General features: G+C 37.8%; 1 protein-coding gene across 1 annotated transcript in view; it reads right to left on the bottom strand.

Annotated features, from left to right (window-relative positions):
• Window positions 1–20,588, bottom strand: part of SMYD3 (SET and MYND domain containing 3) — a 446,033-nt gene that overhangs the window by 391,107 nt on the left and 34,338 nt on the right. Inside the window, exon 2 of the mRNA XM_052805601.1 lies at window positions 3,877–3,940. Coding sequence (XP_052661561.1) covers window positions 3,877–3,940 — 64 coding nt within the window. The remainder of the gene's footprint in view (window positions 1–3,876; window positions 3,941–20,588) is intronic.

Genomic DNA, 20,588 nt, shown 5'->3' with positions numbered 1-20,588 from the left:
AGAGAATTGTCAGAGGGCCAAAGTCAATGCAGTCCAACTGAAAAAAGCATTTAAAAGCAAAAGGTCTACATATACTTAATCCTGAAATCAGAATTCAGTTGAAAAAGGTCAGCCCAAAGGATCTCTTGTGTTAACTTCCAGTCCCACATTTCTAATATTTTTCGAAGCAAATTAAAGTGGTAAAAGTGAAAGCAAACTGCTTCAAATAGCTGGGCGGGGGGGGGGGGGGGGGGGGAATTTTGAAATTTGGCACAACTCACTTGAAATTTTCAATATTGACATTATGGAGATTTCTACAAACTGGAAATTCTAATTCCTATGTAGTTTTGTTGAGGATTCCTGTCTCTGCCCAAAGATCTCCTTAAAGGATAATAATTTTCATATTAAGTTCCAAAAAGGGAAACATCTTTTAAAAGACTATTTCTTCTCCTACAGGTTAGCCCAAAGACAATTTTTCTAAACCACCTAACATTATAAATGAAATGAAGATTTTTACAAGGTATTTTCAGACTTTAAAATGGCTCATTTTGGCATATCCTAACATAGAAATCCCCTACTGCATTTACTTTGAAGTTTCCTTCACAAAGTCCACCTTTATCCTAAACCTAGTTCAGCTACTCAGATTAATCTCTTTTTTTTAAGTCAGATTTTTACATTAATTCTGATTTAATGTATTAACCAGAAAACTCCAGAAAACTGACAGTTTTTAAGCCTAAGTGTTTTGAGTTGTAGGATTCATTTAACACACATCAAAAAAAAAATCAAATCATTCTGCAACTAAGTATAAATTGTAAATCCAACCACACAACTTGCATTTCAGTTATCTGTATTTATAAAACTAAACTAGTCCTGTTCTGCCAATATTCACTTTTTTAAATGTGCAGACTGCAATTTCATTTAATACCCTGCTGTTTATTTTGTTCAGCAATTAGTTTAATTAGAAGTGCACATATTAATGAATTGCACTAAAGCTACAGAGGCTAAAGTAGAGCACAAAGCCTTTGGCTTGGCCAAGGAGAGCTTTGCTAACAGCTGCTATAAAACCACAGCTGCACAGTAGTTTAGCTAGCTTATCAAAAGAAATAAGAATTAGAGGACAGTCCTAAAAAGCAAACAGATCTGGCTGGTCTCAGTTTTATCTGGATCATCTGCCCTGAGTCACCTATCCCAATAAATTCACTGTTTTGACCAGAAAATAACATTTTTTCAGTTATTCTCAATTGCTACCTAATATCACAGAATATTATATAATAATTCAATATTTATTGATATTAACAGTTCAAGGTATTATGTAACAGTAAATACACAGCATTTTAAGTGCAGATTACTTTTAGCAGCAGTAGCCTGTCTCACTGAAATCAATACCTACAACTGTGGATGACTTCCATCACATGAACCCTAGAGCTGGAAGCACAAAGCAGATACCCAAGATGGCTTCAGGTTATCCAGTGTGAATACCTGAAGCACATTCACATAATCGTTTTCCCCAAGGAGGAAGCCCCATTGCCTACCTTCATTGCTACTACACCTAAACTGGAACAGGGTATTGCATTATATCTTGCAGACTTGCTTGTGCAGGTCAGTGCCAGCACAGTCTCATTTCACATTAGAGGCTTGCCAGTAGCAGCTTTAACAATAACTCTCCTGGCAGATAACTTGTTTTAAACTTACTGTGTACAGAAGGGTTAAAAGATGGAATTTTGGTCCGTGGATGAACACTGAGTAAGAAGTAGATAACTAAGAAACACAGTCAGCACAGGGAACAGATAGTTTATTGCCTATTGTTTGAAATGCTGACCATGGGGATAAGGAGGTTGAGCAATGTTAGGGGAGGTAGTATGTGCGATAATGGAGGAATACAAGGCACCACACATAATTTTGCTTACCTTGCAAAAGTCCTGCTATTGGTTAGAGCATAGCGGACATGACTGATGGATTATGGTAATATGCCACATGTACAAAGCCCATGAACCAACAACAGACGGGATGGCTATGACACGTGCAGCGTGCCTGGCCAGCGGGCGCATGTACCGTAAGCTCCCTATATTGCAACCGAGGCGTGTTTTGACACTCACCGGCCGCAAGTGTCAACACCCGTTCCTCCAGAAATGTATAAAATACCAGGGTTTTCCAAAGAGCAGTGGGACGGTGTATGGCAAGGTCACCGTTGCCTCTGTGGGGACGCCCACGTAAAGCTGGCACATACCAACTGCTGGGCTGAGCTCACGGCGCAAGACGGCACAAGAATATACGGAATGTACGGAGGGTTCATCATCTTCTTCACACTCCTTGGGTCAGTACGTTAATAGTTTGGTTTTTTTTTTTGCTTTGTAAGATACCCTTAGCGTAATGCATGTATGTAGTTAGGAAAATGCTTGCTTTTTCCCTTATAGTCAGTTGTGTGTGTGTTTACCTTCTCGGGAATCCTCGAAACCACCCTAAAACACTTACCTTGCAAAGACTCTGGTCTTTTATATTCTTCACAGTCATATTTTCCTTATGATCTCCCATAATAAATCTACCTGTGGCATTATTATTGATGCTACAGTAAGTACCTAATGTACATTGCAAACATTTGCCATACAATGAATCAAAATGACATATCTTCCTCTTTTTCCTCTACATATGTTTTAATCCCAAAAAGGAGGGTTTTCTGGCATGTTGATAACACTGCAGATAAAGGCAGAATTGTTTATAGAAGCACACAATATGTGAAAAGATCATTTGAACATCAAGGACTTAATTTAAAAAGTTAAATTCATATACGTTTAACAGAGTACCACTACAGTCTGTTTTGACCATTAGTTGGTTTTCTTCATTTTTCTCTATTCAGGCAATAAACAAACAAAAAAAACCAAAACAAAAAACAAACACCAAACCAAAAACCACAGAAATCACAATGCAAATCAAAGAGGAATCATTTAAAAATTCAAGGGTTCTGTAAAGCAACCCTCATGGTTAAAATCTCAGGTGCCTGGTTCTCTGCTGTATTAGACCTTACACAGTCATTTACCCTTGCATGTCCACTCAGTACCAAGTCCTGCCAAGTTCTGCGCACATGCTTAAGTGACAATACAAGCCAATTATAAAAGCTAAGGTTTTAAGTCTGAACACCTTTAAGAACTCTTTCATAGGATAAAATCACAGGATAATTCAGGTTGGAAGGGATCTACAGAGATGTCTAGTTGCAAAGCATGGTCAGCTTTGGGGTCAGACCCAGCTCAGAGCTTTATACAGTGGGGTCTTGAAATCCACAAGGCATGCAGATAACACCGACACCCTGGCCAGCTTGTTCCACCTCTTGGCTGTCCTCAGGGTGAAACAATTTTTCCTTATATTCCATGTGAACCTCTTCTTTCAGCATAAGCCTGTTGTCCCTTGTCCTCCTGCCATGCACCACTGTGAAGAGCCTAGCTCCATCTTCTTAAAAACCTCCTCAGAGATGCAGTTTTGTCCAAGGCCGCCTCTTCTCTGCACATTCTTGACCCTTACTTCCTCTGAAAACTGGAATATATACTTTGCCATGATAAAAATTACTCCTGAAATACAAAATGTTTTACTGCAAAACTGACTTAGAGCCTTCAGTCTACAGCCAGCAAAGCTGCAGAATTATTCCCCCCCCTCTAACCAAGCACAGCCAAAGACCACACATTTCAGCTTAGTTTTGTCTATTGCACTAATTATAATCTTATATTTGTAATTATAAAAATACTCAAATACAACAAGGCAGCATGTTTATACACTCTGTCCATAACCACAAATAAGAAATTGCAGTGGGGAGGTATGACAATGTGCAAAATGCATGGAGACCCTGTAAATGAAGTATTCAAATGCCTGTTTTCTTCAACCCCTTATAGCTGCTATTTTTCATCTTACCTGACAAGATTTACCACAGTATTTAGCAACCTTGCACTGAGAGCATCTGTGCAGATGTTCATTCCTGTTTAGAAAAAAAAAAAAAAAAAAAAGAAAACCAGTTATAAATACAAATAGAGCTTTGTTTATCCTTCTTGCATAACTAGCAATTTTCAAATATCCCAAGGCAAGAAAAATATCTGAAAAACAAGAGTAGTCTAAAATGCACTGTTACACAAGAAGAAGTTGTGCATGGTTACGTTCAAAGCTATATTCACAATCCTTTACTTGGCAACTCTGGGCCACTTTGGATCAGCAGTAAAGATATCAAATATGGGGGTTTTTGCCATATAGCTATAACCCTGAGGGGTTTGATTTTGTAAATAACATCATAATTAGAGCTGTGTAATACAGCTAGTTAATCTATTTGTTATCTATCTTGAGTCTTGTCTTAAGCAAGTGTCACTGTCTTAAGAAAGACCTTGCTGTGAACTTGCAGTTGTGACATCAAATTATAACTTTATAACAGAGTCTGAAGTTGACACATCAGCAGAAATTTCTCTTCTAAGAAAATACTTCTGACTGGTGGACAGTGAGACCAAAATACAAATTCATTGGTGGTGGAGGGGATAAAAATCCAGTGAAAGCTAGAAGGATAACTACCATAGCTATACATCACAATCTAAAGGTTAAAAGCACCTCCTGACTCTAGTACCATTTTCTGATGCTGTCTTAGTTTACAGTTATATGAGTTAAGAAAACATCACTGACGTTCTGTTAATTTTTAGACACTAAGGAAATATTAAATGTGAAAGTACACACAGAGCAAATCTTACACCTCAAATACATAAGTTGATGTAAAGAGAGTTACTTCAGATGAGTAGAAACAAGACATAGATTTCGAAGCTTCCCTCCCTTCTTATTTTCCTGTAGAAAATACTGAACATGTTACATTATTCTGGTAACACTGGGAAGTTTTCACTTTGATTTCTTAACATGCAAAGTTATTTACATGCTTTATGGGCATTCATTAGGCTGGGAAAACAGTATATACTTTTTTTTGTTGTTGATAAAACGGAAGGCAGGAGAGTTACATTACAGACATAACAATAACTAGACTGTATGGACGGCATAATCCTTATTACTTCTCCTCAAACTTCTTCCTGGCCATCCCTCTGACCTTAACCAAGCACGGCACCTAACTGGGCACCAGTGTTACCTTGTGAGCTGCACACAGCTGAACACAGCTCAGTTTCACCCAAGAAACTGTCACCATGAGCTACTCCTCAGTAACCCCTTCTCCATTGTTCTGCAAGGCAAGGAAGGAGGTATGTGTCAGTCATGCCACTTTCCCCCTCAAAAGGCAATTCTAGTAATGCAATCTTTGCATTGCTATAGTGCTTTACATTTAGCTGCCTCGAATCTTATTATACAGATTAATTCAGCCTTCCAATTTAATTGGGAGATAACTAAGCACCTAACACAGCTCATTTCAAATTGAAAGGGCAAGTTTAAATGATCAGATGAAGGACCTTTCTCTGCAAGATTCCTGGTGTCTACACATCAGTACTAGGTGTGCTCTTTTCACTCACACTCCCAACTTACGTGACTAAAACAAGGTGTAATTCTCTGTCTCTGCTGACACCAAAAGAAAACAACTCCACTGCTGTCAGTAACCTGGAGGCTGCATACTATATACTCAGATTCCCAGCTCAACTGCTTTGTGACATGACCTTTCTTTCTTCTTTTACTTACACCACTTGGTTGTCCCCAAATTTTAATTTCTATGGGTGACTTCAAAATGGTAGAACCCTCTCCAAAGGCCACATCCAAAAAGGACAGCACCAACGTGCCCACAAACTTCAATCTAGAACTTCTGGATGATGAATTTAGCCCACTGATTTCAGCCGTGACACCAAAACCATCAGGAGTGGGGCAGAACACCAGAAATACCATGGAGCATCCTCTAGCACACACCAACGTCTCCTTTCCTTCAAGTCCCACAAGTGGAAAAGGTATTTTGCTGACATATCAAAGTATTGCTATGTTTGAATTATTAAAAATAACAGCTTATGCACTATCTTAGGACTCATAAGCATTTGGGGAGTTTAGATAGCTACATTGGTCAAAGGTTAAGAGGAGCATTATGTACAGATCGTTACAACCAAGTAACAATCTTTTCGTTTCTACTGCATAAAAATCACTATTGTGCTGCACAATATTTTATAGGCACTCCTACGAACTACCAGGAGAAAAATAAATTAGAAATATTTCAGATATAAGCACATGTTTTGCTAGTGCTTTCTTTACCTTCCTACCTGCAAAGCCAGCCCTGGAGACTGAAAAAAACTAGCAACTGTTGGATTCCTATAAACAGAATCTAAAATCTTGTACATGCACAATAGGTTTTTGATTTTAAGGTGCAATGCCTGATGATGATTCAGAGTTAGAAACAAGTGTGAAATCTTCATTTTGCCAGCTGGGGAGAGCTGTTTCACTTTCAAGGTTGAGCAATGACACAACTTTAACCAGCTTATGATAAAGGAGCACATATTTCTCATTTTAGACTAGAAGCTCACATCAGAGTACTTTTGTGAAGAAATACACTCCAGCAGAATAATTACTGTAGACAAAAAAAGAAACGGAAATGCTGTTTGGATATCAGAAGCAGTCCAGGTATAAATACATGCTTGTAAACTATGCATACAAATTCTTTCCCACCGAGACAAGTTTTGACACATCTTTTAATACTAAGCAGCACATTTTATCAAGGACATAAGAGAATCATTTTTAAGAAATCTACATCTCCTTTCTAGATATTTCATAATTAACAGGATAAATTAAAACTTTTCTGAAGCTAAACCTTTCAAATTACTGAAAGAAGACACTGCAAGAACTTTAACTTGTTCAGCTACCTCTTTATTATCTTCAGAGTCTGCCAGTGAACCATTCACAACATCATAGGCAACATTACCACTAAAAACCTGCCTACTGACCTAGAACAAAAAAAGAAAGCCAAGCACCTAGAGCTTTGGTTTGCAGATCAGCTCCCCACACGCACAGCTGCAGCCCTCAAGACAGTCACTCTGCAGCATGTCCCTGTTGCTCTTTACAGATCTGTTTTACATGGCTGTACAGAATCACAGAGAGGTCATGGAGGAGCTTTCAGCCTCTGTTTCTGGATGCCTCCTTTGCATTCAGTATTCTACACCCATGCTAGCAGCTTCTATCAAACTTCTCCTTGCCATTATAGAGTATTATCTGAATGACCAAGTGCTCACCCTACTGCAGAATGACTGAGCAAAACCATTTTGAAGGCAGACTTTTTTGTTATAAATTATATTCATCAAAACACAGTAATGAGTTAGGACTTCAATAACAGAGCATTTGCAACTTTAGTTCCATACACATTAAAGTACCAAAAAGTCTCAGCAGCAACAAGTAAAACACAGATTCTCAAAGCAGAGTAATTATAACTTTCTGGAGCCAGAATTTAAATGAATGAATGCCCATAACTATTGGAGAAGCCTCTCCTACAGATTTCACATTCTTCCATCAGAAGGCTAGATCCAACAACCTTAATATACTACAAGTATACCTTGCCTTGGTATACCTCTTGGTATTTTTCCAAGAGATGCCAGGATTTACAGGAATCATTGGTGTTAAGTCACCAACATGTATTCATTCTTTTGTAAAACAATTAGTGGACCTGTCGCCACAAAGCATCAAACTCCTTCAGCACCCACCGAAGTCTCAACACTTTACAGGATTACTTCCTTTGTATCCTTTGTCCCTAAGGGTTAAAGATGCTGCAGTAACAAATGCATACACACACAAAAATCTAAGGACCATCACTCTAAACTTGGAATTTTGCCAAACTGACACTACCAGTCAGATTATTTGAATAAGGTGACTCCCTGCTGGCACCGTATAATGAATGAACTATCCATTCATCTTTTGGGGTTTCTCTGAATGACAAGCAGATGTAGAACGCCTGTTAGAGAGCTGCATAGTAAAGCTACTGATGAAATTGTTGTCTTTTCTTCCAATCCTCTCCTCCTCCTTGGACTAAAAAAATTCCCTTACATTTATAGCATCTATGAATCTTGCTACATGACATTATAAACATAAAACAGCATGATCTAAAACACTTAATCTGAATATAAAGAATTTAAGAATAAGATTCACGTATTCATATATACAGCATTCATGTATTTTAGAACATTTTAAAAAGTGAGACAATTTGCCTAGTTTATTCCTGTCCTTCTCGATATTTTATTAATGTTATAGGCTTTACTGAAACAATTTTAGTCCCTGTCAAACACTCCCATGCATTTCTCATTACCTGTAAACATGATCTGGAGACAGTATCAGGTTACTCACAAGGTATCTACTGCATCTCGTCTAATGTGACTAATTTCATGGATGAGAAAAGGCACAGAATTTGATCTAATGCATTCAGTAATACTTTAATCTCTGAAAAAGTTTCTGCTGCAATAGAAAAGGAAAGAAAGATGCAGCAATTGAAAATACATTATTAATTTTCCAATACAGCTTCAAAAAGATTTTCCAAATGACCACAACCCCTTATGAAACAGCAAGCACAAGTGAGGATCTTAGTGTGTACTAAAATAAATCCACAAGAATAAACTAAGCAGGTGTCATCAGTTGTCCTCTACCGTGGTGTTACAGTCAGGTGAAGAATCTTCACCCTGAGAAATTTGGATATTACTAAATCTTTTCATCATTATTGTCTACAAACACCATTCATAGAATAAGCTCTCCCAATGTGTACTGAGAAGGGAAGAAAATAAACCTGAATATATAGGTGGGTGGAAGAAGTCCCAAGGGGATGATATGGACAGGAAACAAAAGAAAACCTATGAGATAGGGAAAAAACTAGTAAGACAGTTGAGCTGGAAGTGGCATACACACCGTCCCCAGCAAAATAACTTTTTTTTCTTTTGGCTTTTTTAAAATTCCTTTTTGTTAAAGGTACGAGAAGACCAGAGCACTGTAAGGAGGGGCTGATGATGAGCAGCGAGGCAGCCAGGTCTATGGGAAGCTGCTCCCAAGTATGAGTGGCAGCACAGGAGGCAGCCTGAAAAAGCATAGCTAAACTCCTAAGAAGAACGTGCCAAGTCTGAATCAGAGTGAAGAGGTTGACGAGGGTTTGCCTGGACTGTCAGGTCCTATCAGAGCCACACCTGTGCCTCACAACATACAAAACATGCCCTTTTAAAAACATCACAAAATACTTCTGTTTGCCAGGAAAGGGCCTAATATAATTTTAAAAAACACAACAAACCCCAAGCAAATACAATTAGACTACTTAATTTGTAATGAAAATGCATCTACACTTCTCTGCTGATTGCAGGCACTTGACTTTCAGCCCCACTCACAAAATAAGTGTCACATATAACAGAACATTTGATTACCAGACTGTGCTCAACACTCCTTTCTATGCAGTTTATTCACACTTCTGCTTCTGCCACAGCTTGCAGGAAAAAAGGGCAATCTCACACAAATCCCCTGCTGCATTTTTGTCATTGATATTGTTTTTCAGTTAATAATCCAGCACTATAATACATGTAACAAAAGAGCAGCTCTTTCAGACATACATCATGTTGAACTAATTTCCTGAACAAATTCTTAGACCTTTGTGATTCAGCCGAACATGTCAAGTGCATGAAGCCTACTTGGATTTTCTCAAGTGTGTGCATTTCAGACCTGTCACAAAGTGAAAGCAATCAATACCCACAATAAGTAAACATGTCATTCATCATTTTATTAACATGCTTCTGTCCTCTAATAATAAAGATGCAAATAACAAACAGCCATTTTAAATTTGGTAGATTTGAGAGCAGAGGGGTTATGTTAAATGCAACTACAACTTTCTTTCCTCACCTCTTTCCCAGAAGAAGAATAACACAGTGTAGCGGCACAGCTGGTCTCTAGCTGTTACTCTGCTGCTGACCCACGTGGGCACCAGACACTGCTGGTGGGGGGCATCTTCAGCATACCAAAAGCCACAGCACGACTCTGGGGACAAGGACAAAGGGTGCTGAGGGCCAGGCAGCAACAACCCCAGGGTATATGCCTCTGCAACATCCCAAATCCAAGCCCTTGGCAAGAAACAACCCTCCACAGCCAGCGAGCCATACCCACAGCAGGGGTTCCCAACCCCTCCAATGCCCTGGGTGCTGACTTGGGGCAGCTTGGCAGGCTCAGGGCTTCCCCCTTTCTCCCCTGCCAGGGTGCTGGACCCACTCTGCAATTGCACATCAGCTGGTGGAGGAGAAGCCATCCTCCATGTGCTCCATGGTCTCTGAAATAAGGCTGCTGGGTTTTTCTGCACACTGCTCTTGGGTCTCACATAACCCATTGGGTCTGGGCAAACAAGAGTACAACAGGTAAGAAGGCTTTGAAATCTATGTCCCTAAAAGTCATGCAAAAATCTCCCATATTCTCCATTTGCACGCTTCATTGTGTTGAGTAAGTATATGAATTAATCTTTAACCCAACAGCAGCACTGGGAAAAGTAGCAAGAATGACAAATATTTAGAGTTAAAAGATAGTAACTACAGCTAACCATCAATGATCAGAGTCTCTTATTCAAGGGAGAACTAAGACCTTTTATATAAGAAAAACACACCTACTTTATTTCGAAATATAATAATCATCTACTTCATACCTCCTGAACATACTACAGAAGTAGCATTGCATTGTCCAGGTAAAAAACAAAAAAAAACAACCAAAAAAACAAAACAACAAACAACCCCCCCCAAAAAAGGAGAAAACATGAATAACCAAAGCACCTGGCCTGTGATGAAAGTTTAGTTAAGGCATTTGTACTCCCAAGCACACCACCTACTAACACAAACAAAAATACAGGTTATTCAGGATGACTTCCCATAACTTAAGTCTTGGCTTCTGAAGTTTCATGTGCCACCCTGAATGCCCATGTTTGCTGCTGTTTTCTGTAATTCTTGTTACACCCAGCCATGTATTTAACACCCTGAAACATTTCTGGATATATTCTGTAAGGAAAACACAGAATTCAAATAGATGAGGGGAGAGAGAGGATCCTTCTGCTTGGAATGGGCATCCGTTCTGTTTAGAATTTACAAATATTGTTTTTTACATATGTATTATCTATATTTGGTTTTAAAATATACACCGAATAGGTAATGACATGCTAGGTCATACAACTTCAGCTGACAGGAGGTTCTGGATGGTATTTTTTGTCTGGTTTTGTGTCTCAGGTATTATCTCCCATAATTTTTTTCTGCGTCTTGATTTTTCTTCTGAAGAATACCTGATCTGAAAATTTTTAAAAACAATTTCTAAATAAAATCTTGTTATGGTCTACAGTCATTTCTTCATTCCAGTATCATCTTTTCTGACAATATATGTTGGATTTTTAGCTTTTTCTTCTTTTGGGGGCTGCAGGACCCAAAATCAAGGCTGGAAAAACAATAAAAAGATATCTAAAGGGTAGATTTTCATTTACTCCCATGTAGAAGCTAGTCTGTGTTCATACAGTGAAAGCAGCATTGCTAAATTCTGATAAGAAAATGTTTCTTTTTAAAAACTTCTTTGCACTATTTTGAAAAAGACTGGATTTTAAAAAAATACCCAACACTCACAGAATGGTGCAAGATTCTTTGCTGAAACTGAAAAGTTATCTAGAGCCACAAAGAGATGATTCTCCTTCGGTTAAACTGAACCCCCACCCCCCCCCCCCCATTAATTTTCTGAAAATAGAGCCACTAGAAGTGCAGTATTTATTCTGATACAACCGAGAACAGAATTATACACCTCTCCATTAAGCTGGTAACTGACAAAAAGCTTAAGATGCAGTGCTTTCCAATAAAATTACTGAAGGAACTTATAAGAAGAAATACCTAAAAATACAGCCCTCAAACTGGCAAGAAATGTAATCTTACCATTGAATTCTACTTCTTCATTCAATATTTACCTCTGATCCTAACCTATGCAAGGAAATATAAGATCTCTCTACTGAAAACCAAGAAAAGACTTTGCAAGTAATTTCAGTAGTACCAGGCCCTTTAACTGAAAATCTTGTTCAGAAGCAGTCAGCATCTCCCAAAACAGTACCTTTTTGTTCTAGAAGACAGACTAGCTTTAGAATAAAATACCTTTTACATTTATATATGTGTATATATGTACATACACATAGTGTGTGTATATATAGACACACGCACACTTTATCAACATGCACGATGAATAAAACAAATGCCATCACAACAGAAATCAATAGTTGTGTGAAAATACTGTAATTATCCACCCAATGAAACTCACAGCTATCCCCCACTGAGAGCACTGAAGCAGAAACACAACAAAAGTTGGCTCCCAGAGCACAAGGTAACTACTACAAATTGTCTCCTACACCTGCTTGCCCTGCAAAGCCACTTTGACACAATTTCCCTCAAATCAAGGCCTGCAGTGGGCATGCCAACATGCCTCCAGCAATTTCAGGCTTAAACAGATTAATTTCAGTCACACAGTACATTCATTCCACCTTGGGATTTTAATCAAGGAAGAAACCCAAATAATGAGGAAGACTAAGATTATATTTCACAATATGAAAAGGTCAGATCTATAACTTAGAAACATGTAAAAAAAGCTACATGCAATATTTTTAAATGCTTATTTCTGGAATATGTGGTTACAGTCCAATGAAGCCAAGTATGACAAACATCCCATCTTTCACTTTTCCCTATAAAAATGATAAATGCATTGTTCATTAATCTGCTGTATGTCCAAGTATTTTTTTCTTTGACCGGCAAGTCAACATTCCACAAAAAGACAGTTGTTACTCTAAAATACCATACTGCTGTAAATATTTACATCCTGCTAGTATTACCTCCTGGATCATATGGCTCTATGATTTTCAGTGAAATATAAACTCCTCTGACCCTCTCAGAGAGATATATCTTCATCAGCTTTTTTCTTTCTTAGCTCCTTTCCCTTCTTGATCATATTTATATTTTTAGGATACCCATTTTTTAGAGGTCCTGCAATGTTTATTTACTTGCTTTTCTGCTTCCAAATATGAACAGTTACACCTGAAAGTCCTTTCGTTCCCTATGGAACACATTTGGAAAGTGCTGAACAAAAAATAAAATATTTCAGGCAACAAACTTGGGCAGACATAGCAATACAGCTGGGCTCAAAATAAATTGTGGTGCATTTCATCTTGTAGATTTAGAATTGGGTAAGGATGTACATCAAGTTAACCCCTCATTTTCACCTGTTTAGCCCTTATGTTCAGATTACAGCCAAGTTAAGATAAAAATGCAGGTGACTGGAACAGGATAGTCAGTTCTGCTTACTTATAAGCTGAAGAACCCACAAAGCTAGAAAACAGGAGTGAAATGCAGGAAGAAAAATGTATTTCTATCAGATAGCAGAGAGGGCTGACAACACAGAGATTCACACGTATACTGGCACAGAGCCCAGAGAACAGCTTGTTTCCCCTTTGCTCAGGTGTAATCTGACATTGTGAGGTCTTGCAAGATATCCAAAGCATTCTTGTCATGAACTGGATGCTCATAAAATCCTGCTGAAGACTTTTGCATTAGAAGAATGTGAAAATGATCTTGACACCAGTAACTCCACTTCCTGCCTCCAGCCAGCCCACAGCAGGATGGCTTTCTGCCATACTTGTTTCTCTTGGGATACACTTTAAATGATTACGTTTCCCTCAAACAAAAGCATTTCTGGTACGGAGTCTAATCTTCACCTCTTAGAAATGCAGACTATTCCTGACAGTACCACTGTTTACTCTCCTAAACTATTCTACACAATTGTGAGGCATTGGAGAAACCTGAAGAAAGATCACTTTTAGTAGATCTACAAACACCTGTAATAAATTCACAAATAGCTGCCTAACCAGTTCTCTCTCAGTCTAGCTGGATGAACAGTCTTTTAAATTACCATTACCACACACCTTCCAACTTTTTTTAAACATGTAGAAGATTTGAAGGAAAATATATTTCATCAGTTCTTTTCCTGTCATTTCATTATCTCCAGCTTTGCAGGCATTTTGGTTTTGTTGCTACTGTTCATATTTTTCCCCTCATTTTCTCCGTGTTTCAACAACTTCCCTGTTTGGGAATCTCTTTCCCCTTTTCCAGATTACAAAGGCCTTTGTTTTTTGCTCAGAGAAGTCTCACTTTGTTCCCCATCAGCCTCTAAAGGTTTTTATCTCCCAATAATTTCTGTCCAAGAACAAAACAAAACATGGCTTGGAAATACCTGGAAAGAGTGGACGTTTATTTATAAAGCACGGTGCCAAATACCCTTACTGAATGATGATTTTTCATTTTACACTCCTTACAGCAATTTTAATTCACATTCAAGCAACTTGATCTGAGAACATTTTACAAAGTTTCTTCCTATCAGGTGCTTAAATAAAATCTGTTATGTCACATCTCTCACTTCTCTCTCCAACAGATTGTGGATGTCAATAAAGAAGGGATGTCTCCCTCTATGTGTTACTGAAAGGTGGATTTTGTGGGTCCCACTCTAAAGCTTAATTTTGGAGATGTTCACCAATAAGAATGAAGGTATTTCATATTGGCACTGGGGCAGCAATGCTACATAGAAATTATTCAGAAAAATGCAGAATATATATATTTTTAAATATTTACTATTGACTTTTATAAGGCAGTTAAAGCTAAATTGTTATTTTCGTTGCTGCTGCTTTGCACAGTTAGCGATGGAAAGCAAGATCTTCAAAAAGGACTAAGCATATAATAGCTGAAAGTTAAGTTAAACCTTAAAACTGCCCTAAAGTCCATTTATAGTGTCAGATTGACTGAAAGAAATCTTAATATTAAAAATGTAGTCGCTAAACTTTTCACATCTCAAACCATAAAGTCCCAGAGCTTAAAGATTCATTGCAGTCTCCATCTTGTTCTCAAAGACCTTTGTAAAGTTTCTCCACACTTCACAGTTAACCTGTTTGTACTGAAACTCCTGCAAACGTCCCCAAACTCCACCTCAACCACTGTGGGCAGAGCGCCTATGGGAAAGCAGGAGCAGTGCACGGTGCTGCTCAAGAAAGCAGTAAGCACCTGGCCATTTAATAAGGCAAAGGTCCATGCTGCTGCATGGCTAGCAGAACACCACCCAAACGGCAAGAAGCAAATGAGGGTACGTGAGCTAATAAGCACTCCCATAGCTATGTCTGCAGTGAAGACACAAGTTGCTTTCAAGGCCTCTGCTAAGTATTCCACTTTAACGAGCACAGAAATACCAAGGTTGAACCGTGTGGTGATATTTGTTCACCTCTTGCTTGCTTCTGCCCCCACTTCATTTGGTGTCAATGCCCCTACAGAAGCAGGACAAGGTTCCCCAACCCATTTCTTGCTCAATACTCTAAATCCAAGAGTGTCATAGCCATTGGACTACAGACATATCATTGGAGCTGGCCAAGATGCTGTGACTACTGACCTGAGAAAGCCTCTGCAGGACTGGAGTCCGCCCATTCCAAAATAAACAGCCAAGGAAAGCCATAAATCAGTTGTACATCACCTAATACTTACTCTCTGTACTCTGGTGACACCTGATGGCTAAAAGCATAATAGATATCTTTTATTCAATTTCAAAGATTAGTCATCCAAGTTCCCCTTTTCCATTTAGTAGGGAAGCAAAAAAGAGTCAAAAGAAATGCCTCTATAACTATAGTGACACCTACAGATTTTCAGAAAAAAGGTAATTATAATTTAACAGCTGAGAGTACTAGTGTTAATTTGCCTCCACCCACTTCCCACTCATTCTACATATCAATTAGTAAGTAAGCAAAACCTATACACCCTTCATGGTTTCCAAATTTTTCCATTTCCAACAGAAAGGTCTTTAAAAAGAAATTGGCCCAATTCAGAAGTATATTTTAGAACCCTATGTCATCACTAGCTTCAGAACAAGCTTTCCTGCTGAAGAATTAACAGTTTGACCAAGGTGGCATCTAACCCCAGGAGTAACCCTCAAAATTTCAGTAGCACTAACCCTGAAAACTTCAGTAGCACTAACTGATGTGCTTGAAGATATGCACATGCTTAGGCATGCCTGCAAATGGCAGCCCTCTCTCACAAACTAGTTCTGTTATTAGTACTGCTATGTTTCTAAATGTAGTCAATACCTTCATAAAAGATACTTACTCCAACTAAAGAAGCATCCGAATAATTGTGTCTTCCAAAAACTACTCTTTATTTTAGAGAGGGAGCACAGATAATACTTGCAAAAAAGCTTTTCAATAAATTCTGTTGGAAATGTAAAAGTAGAGATAAAACATGGGTAGCTTTCAGAATTCAAATAACCCTTGAACTAATTTTGTTCAATCTTAAATTTTTAATAAAAGATCCCATGTATTTTTAAATGAAGCCTCCTCCATTTCTAGCTCAGTTTATCACGCAATATAATAATGATGTTGCATTAACATGAGAAATAACCAAGTGCTTTTTAAAAGTCTGAAGATATTATTTTCATTAATAGAATCAATTTCTTAATTAAGTCATGGGAATTTCGACACACATCATGCTTCCTCACACTTAGCTACTGGTTTTCTTTTTTATTTTTTTACAACAACATTCCATAGAGAAGGTTAAAAGAAGGAGGAGCTGCCAAGCCATAATATCTGTCATAAAATGACAGATTGTCATCTACCTTCCTGGTGACTTGTCCCAATCACAACGCATCAGTGCACTCATCTCCATTTCAAAAATTGCCACTGGTATTGAAGAAGCTTCAAAGAGGCATAGGTACTGCATGGAGATTTGAACTGACATGGAGAATCACAAATTTACATGGATTGGCCATGGATTTTGCACAATTATCCAGTTAAAATTCTTTTTTATGTTCCAGAAAATACTACTTTTACACCACTATAAGTCTTCAGTTAAATCTCATTTTCTCCATGGACAAGAAACATGGGCCTTTAATCATCATATTGTAGCTTCAGCAATGGGCCATGAGTGAAATCAGATTATTTGTTTCAGTTCAACAACCATGGAATGAGACTTTGCAGAACACAGCACAAGAAAATGAGAAATACGTTATTCCTCATTTGCAAAGGAAGAAAGTGAAGGTTTATTGTGATGGGCAAATGCTGGGAGAGAGCTAGAGTTTTTGTTAATGTATATCAGTGCTGATATGGTTTATAGACATCAGTAGAAGTTAAATAATCAACAGCAATGCTCTGCTTTGCAGAATAAAAGAAATGCCAGCAGTACGTATTTGAAAAACATGAGCCTCTAGTAATTTCTAAAGTCAACCATGCCCCAAATCAATGAACTGAAAAAGCATGTGGGAAGGAAAGATCCATCACAATCACAGTTTTGTAAAAACTTCACTTTCATTAAGATTGCAAAAATAAAAAGATTTTTTTTCAAGTGTGTGCGTATACATGTATATATTTTTATCCATATATGCAACCTCCCTTGGCTTTCTTACTCCTATTCTGAATTTTTCATCTCATATTTGCCGCTTCCTCCTATGTCTCATGAAAACATTACACTCTAATTCATCACCTTTTCTGAATATCCACCACCACCCCTGCAGTAACACAATGAAACTCAGAAGAGGTACCTCACCTGCCCACTTTGACAGCTCTGCTGGCACACACACAAGTGGCTTGTGCACATTAGAAAGGCTGGTACAGTGTCACGATGATCTACATAAACCCTACATTTAGCTTATTTTACTGCTTGAATGCTGGTTTCCAGTCAAACTTCACATCCAAATCAGAGACTTTGCCATTGTAAGTGGAGGGAGGGACAAGCGTTCTTCTACTGTGTATGCTTCACTCAAAAATGTTACAACACGCCAACAACTTTAAGTAGCTCGTGTTAAGTCCCCACTGTTGTTACACAACTGCAATAGGTACTTAAGTTAAAGCTGATTTGCATATATCTTATGAAAGCATCAACATGCATTAGTTGTAAGTGAGAGGTGCAGAGAAAGTATTCCTCTGCAGGCCAGCTGCAAGAACCATCACCTTGCAGGCCATGAGGCAAACACCTGACCTCTGTCATTCTGGTTGCTTAGGCTGTGCACGGAATGCTCACTGAAGTATGTTGTTTTGTTTGTTGGTTTGGTTTTTTTTAAGGTCTGAACAGAAAAAGCAAAGTTAACTTGTCAGTATAAACAGTAGAAGATGCAAGTTTAGTTTGGGGTTTGGGGATTTTTGTTTTGTTTCATTTTAATCAAGAGGCTGCCTCCTCTGTTGGCTTAAATGTGGGTTATTCTCAGCTAGTAAATGGATTGAAGCCTCTGATTAATTTCACATAGATCATTCAGACAGCTAAAAGAACCCAAATCACACCTACAATTTATGCTGAATGTAAGAACTTAACATGAAAAGACTCCCCATCTCCTTTTGGTGGACTCCTCAACACCTGAATATACCATCTGAAAAAGAGATCCACTACCTCCCAGTGAACACAGCTAAGGGAACACAGCTCCGTCATCTACAAAAACTAGTTCTACCACTGAAGTGTTTGCCTGAAGAAAACAAACTTTTGCATTTGTAAGTGCTGCTTGTGGAAATCACCTCTGCTAATACAAAATAAAAATGATAAAAACAGTCCAACACCGGAAGGCCAAAAATAATGACAAAAAGGTGAAGAATACCTTTAACCCACCACAATGCAGCTATTACCTATTACCATGGCAAAATTCAGCTTTGGAGGAAATGAGATTTCTTGACAGCCGGCAGCTCCAGACCATGGAACAAAATTTCCATCAACCAAGAAACCACTCGGATTTCAAATCCAAAATCTAACCTCTAGACAATCCATATTGTTTGGGGTTATTTAACTTAAAAGTAAATTATATTTCAGAAATGACATGTAGTGCATTTTCTACTGATATGATGGCTTCCACACTGAACAGGTTATGTTCAAAGAACATATGTTTGGTCAGGGCTGTCAATTAGAAAAATTACGTATTTCAGTTAAGCTGGGTTCTTACTTAGAAATAATTCTTGTTTTCTTCTCAAAAGCAGATTGAATTTACAATCTGCTATTACATAGGTACTTTAGTTGCTCTAAAACAACCTCACCTGGGGGGCTGAGCAGTGGCATCCCCTCTGCTGTGCACTAGTGTTACTGAAGTCAGGCTAAGTACATGACAGTTACATGACAATTAACCAAAATTTGCTTAAATTCACCTTAGCAACCCCAGGATTTTGTAGGAATTCTTCACAACAGAGAGAAAAGTTCACAAAACCTGAAAAGCTTGCATTTATGCTATATGTGCATGTATATATGCCAGATGTTTCCTAACTAAGCCACTTTAAATTGGGAGAGTATACAGAAGACACTGACAGAATAATTTGCTGATTCAGGACCATGTGTTTGCACTTCATATAAAGCTACTTTTTCATCCAATTTGATAAAAGTTCCCAGCATGATACTAGGTCGTTGCACTGCTGAAGATGAGGCCTTCTGCAGGAGATAAAAAAACAAGGCTCTGACCACTGCATTCATATTAAAAAAAAAAAAAAAAAAATCTACAAGTTCAGGGTTTTGTTCAGGTTTTTTTGGCCAAAAAAACCACAAAAAACCCCAAACATGATAGGCCAAGGACTGATGGATTGATCTCACACACACACACACACACACAAACACAATCTTTTTAAATTATTTTTCTGCATTCCTTATCCTAAACTATGGGTTAGGTGAACAGCAGCAGTGTCTTACCCTATAAGAGACAGCAGAAATTCCTTAACCTACCTGACTGGGCAACTGCAAGGTTCATATTTGTAAAGACTTATAAAAACCTTGGGTGCAATCCGGATTAGTGCATGTTTGGTATTAATCGTTATTGTAAAACTCATGAACCTTGAAAACATCTGTGAACATTTTAAGCTAAAATACAGACTGAGCTTCCAAGACTAATTTGTACTGGCAATGTTCAAGACAGAATTACAAACAGATGTTCTAGGTCTGTCTGAAAAACTAAGGGATTTGGGGATAAAAGTCTTCTGAACAATTAATGATATTGCCAAAATAAATAAATATGCAGTCATCTGCTAAAAGTATATATATATATATATAAACACATAACCCCAACCAAAGTATATATCTTATGAAAATACTGAACAGATTAACATAAGCTAGGCAGTGCCACAACAGTTGCTTTAGGACACTAAAAGAGCATGCTACAACTCTCTTTTAGAGTGAAAATATGATATACTTTATAATACCACCATATATTAAAAAATACACTTGAGAAAAAAAGAACCACTGAGACTTGGCCTCTGTAAAATACTTAATAATGAATGAATCTCAAAATCAGAGCCTTAGCTAAGGATAAAAATAGATAACAGATTACCAATTTAGTAACACTTTTACATGGCCTTAGAAGGTGCTTTTACTTTCACAGGGACACTGACTTTGAAAAGAAAATTAGGTTTAAAAAAAAATAAAATAAGAGGAACTGCAAATATTTTAGAACACTGGCAAGAAAAAATAAATCCTAAATGCAGTACATCATTACATTTAATTTGTGAAGTATTAAAATAACATATTCAGTGTACTTTAATTGCAAACAGACAAATTGGCAGGATAAAGCATCCTACCATCCTATAATGCTTATAACGTTTAACTGGAATTCTTATAAAGACATAAGCCAAAAAGCGGCTTAAGTCCATTTTTGTACTGGATTTGTGTGTTTTTAAAAAGGAGTTACTCATTCTTGGA

The sequence above is a fragment of the Harpia harpyja genome, chromosome 13 (assembly GCF_026419915.1).
Source record: "Harpia harpyja isolate bHarHar1 chromosome 13, bHarHar1 primary haplotype, whole genome shotgun sequence".
NCBI classification, from domain to species: domain Eukaryota; kingdom Metazoa; phylum Chordata; class Aves; order Accipitriformes; family Accipitridae; genus Harpia; species Harpia harpyja.
Note: the sequence above shows the minus strand (reverse complement) of the source record. Positions and strands in the feature narration are given on the sequence as shown.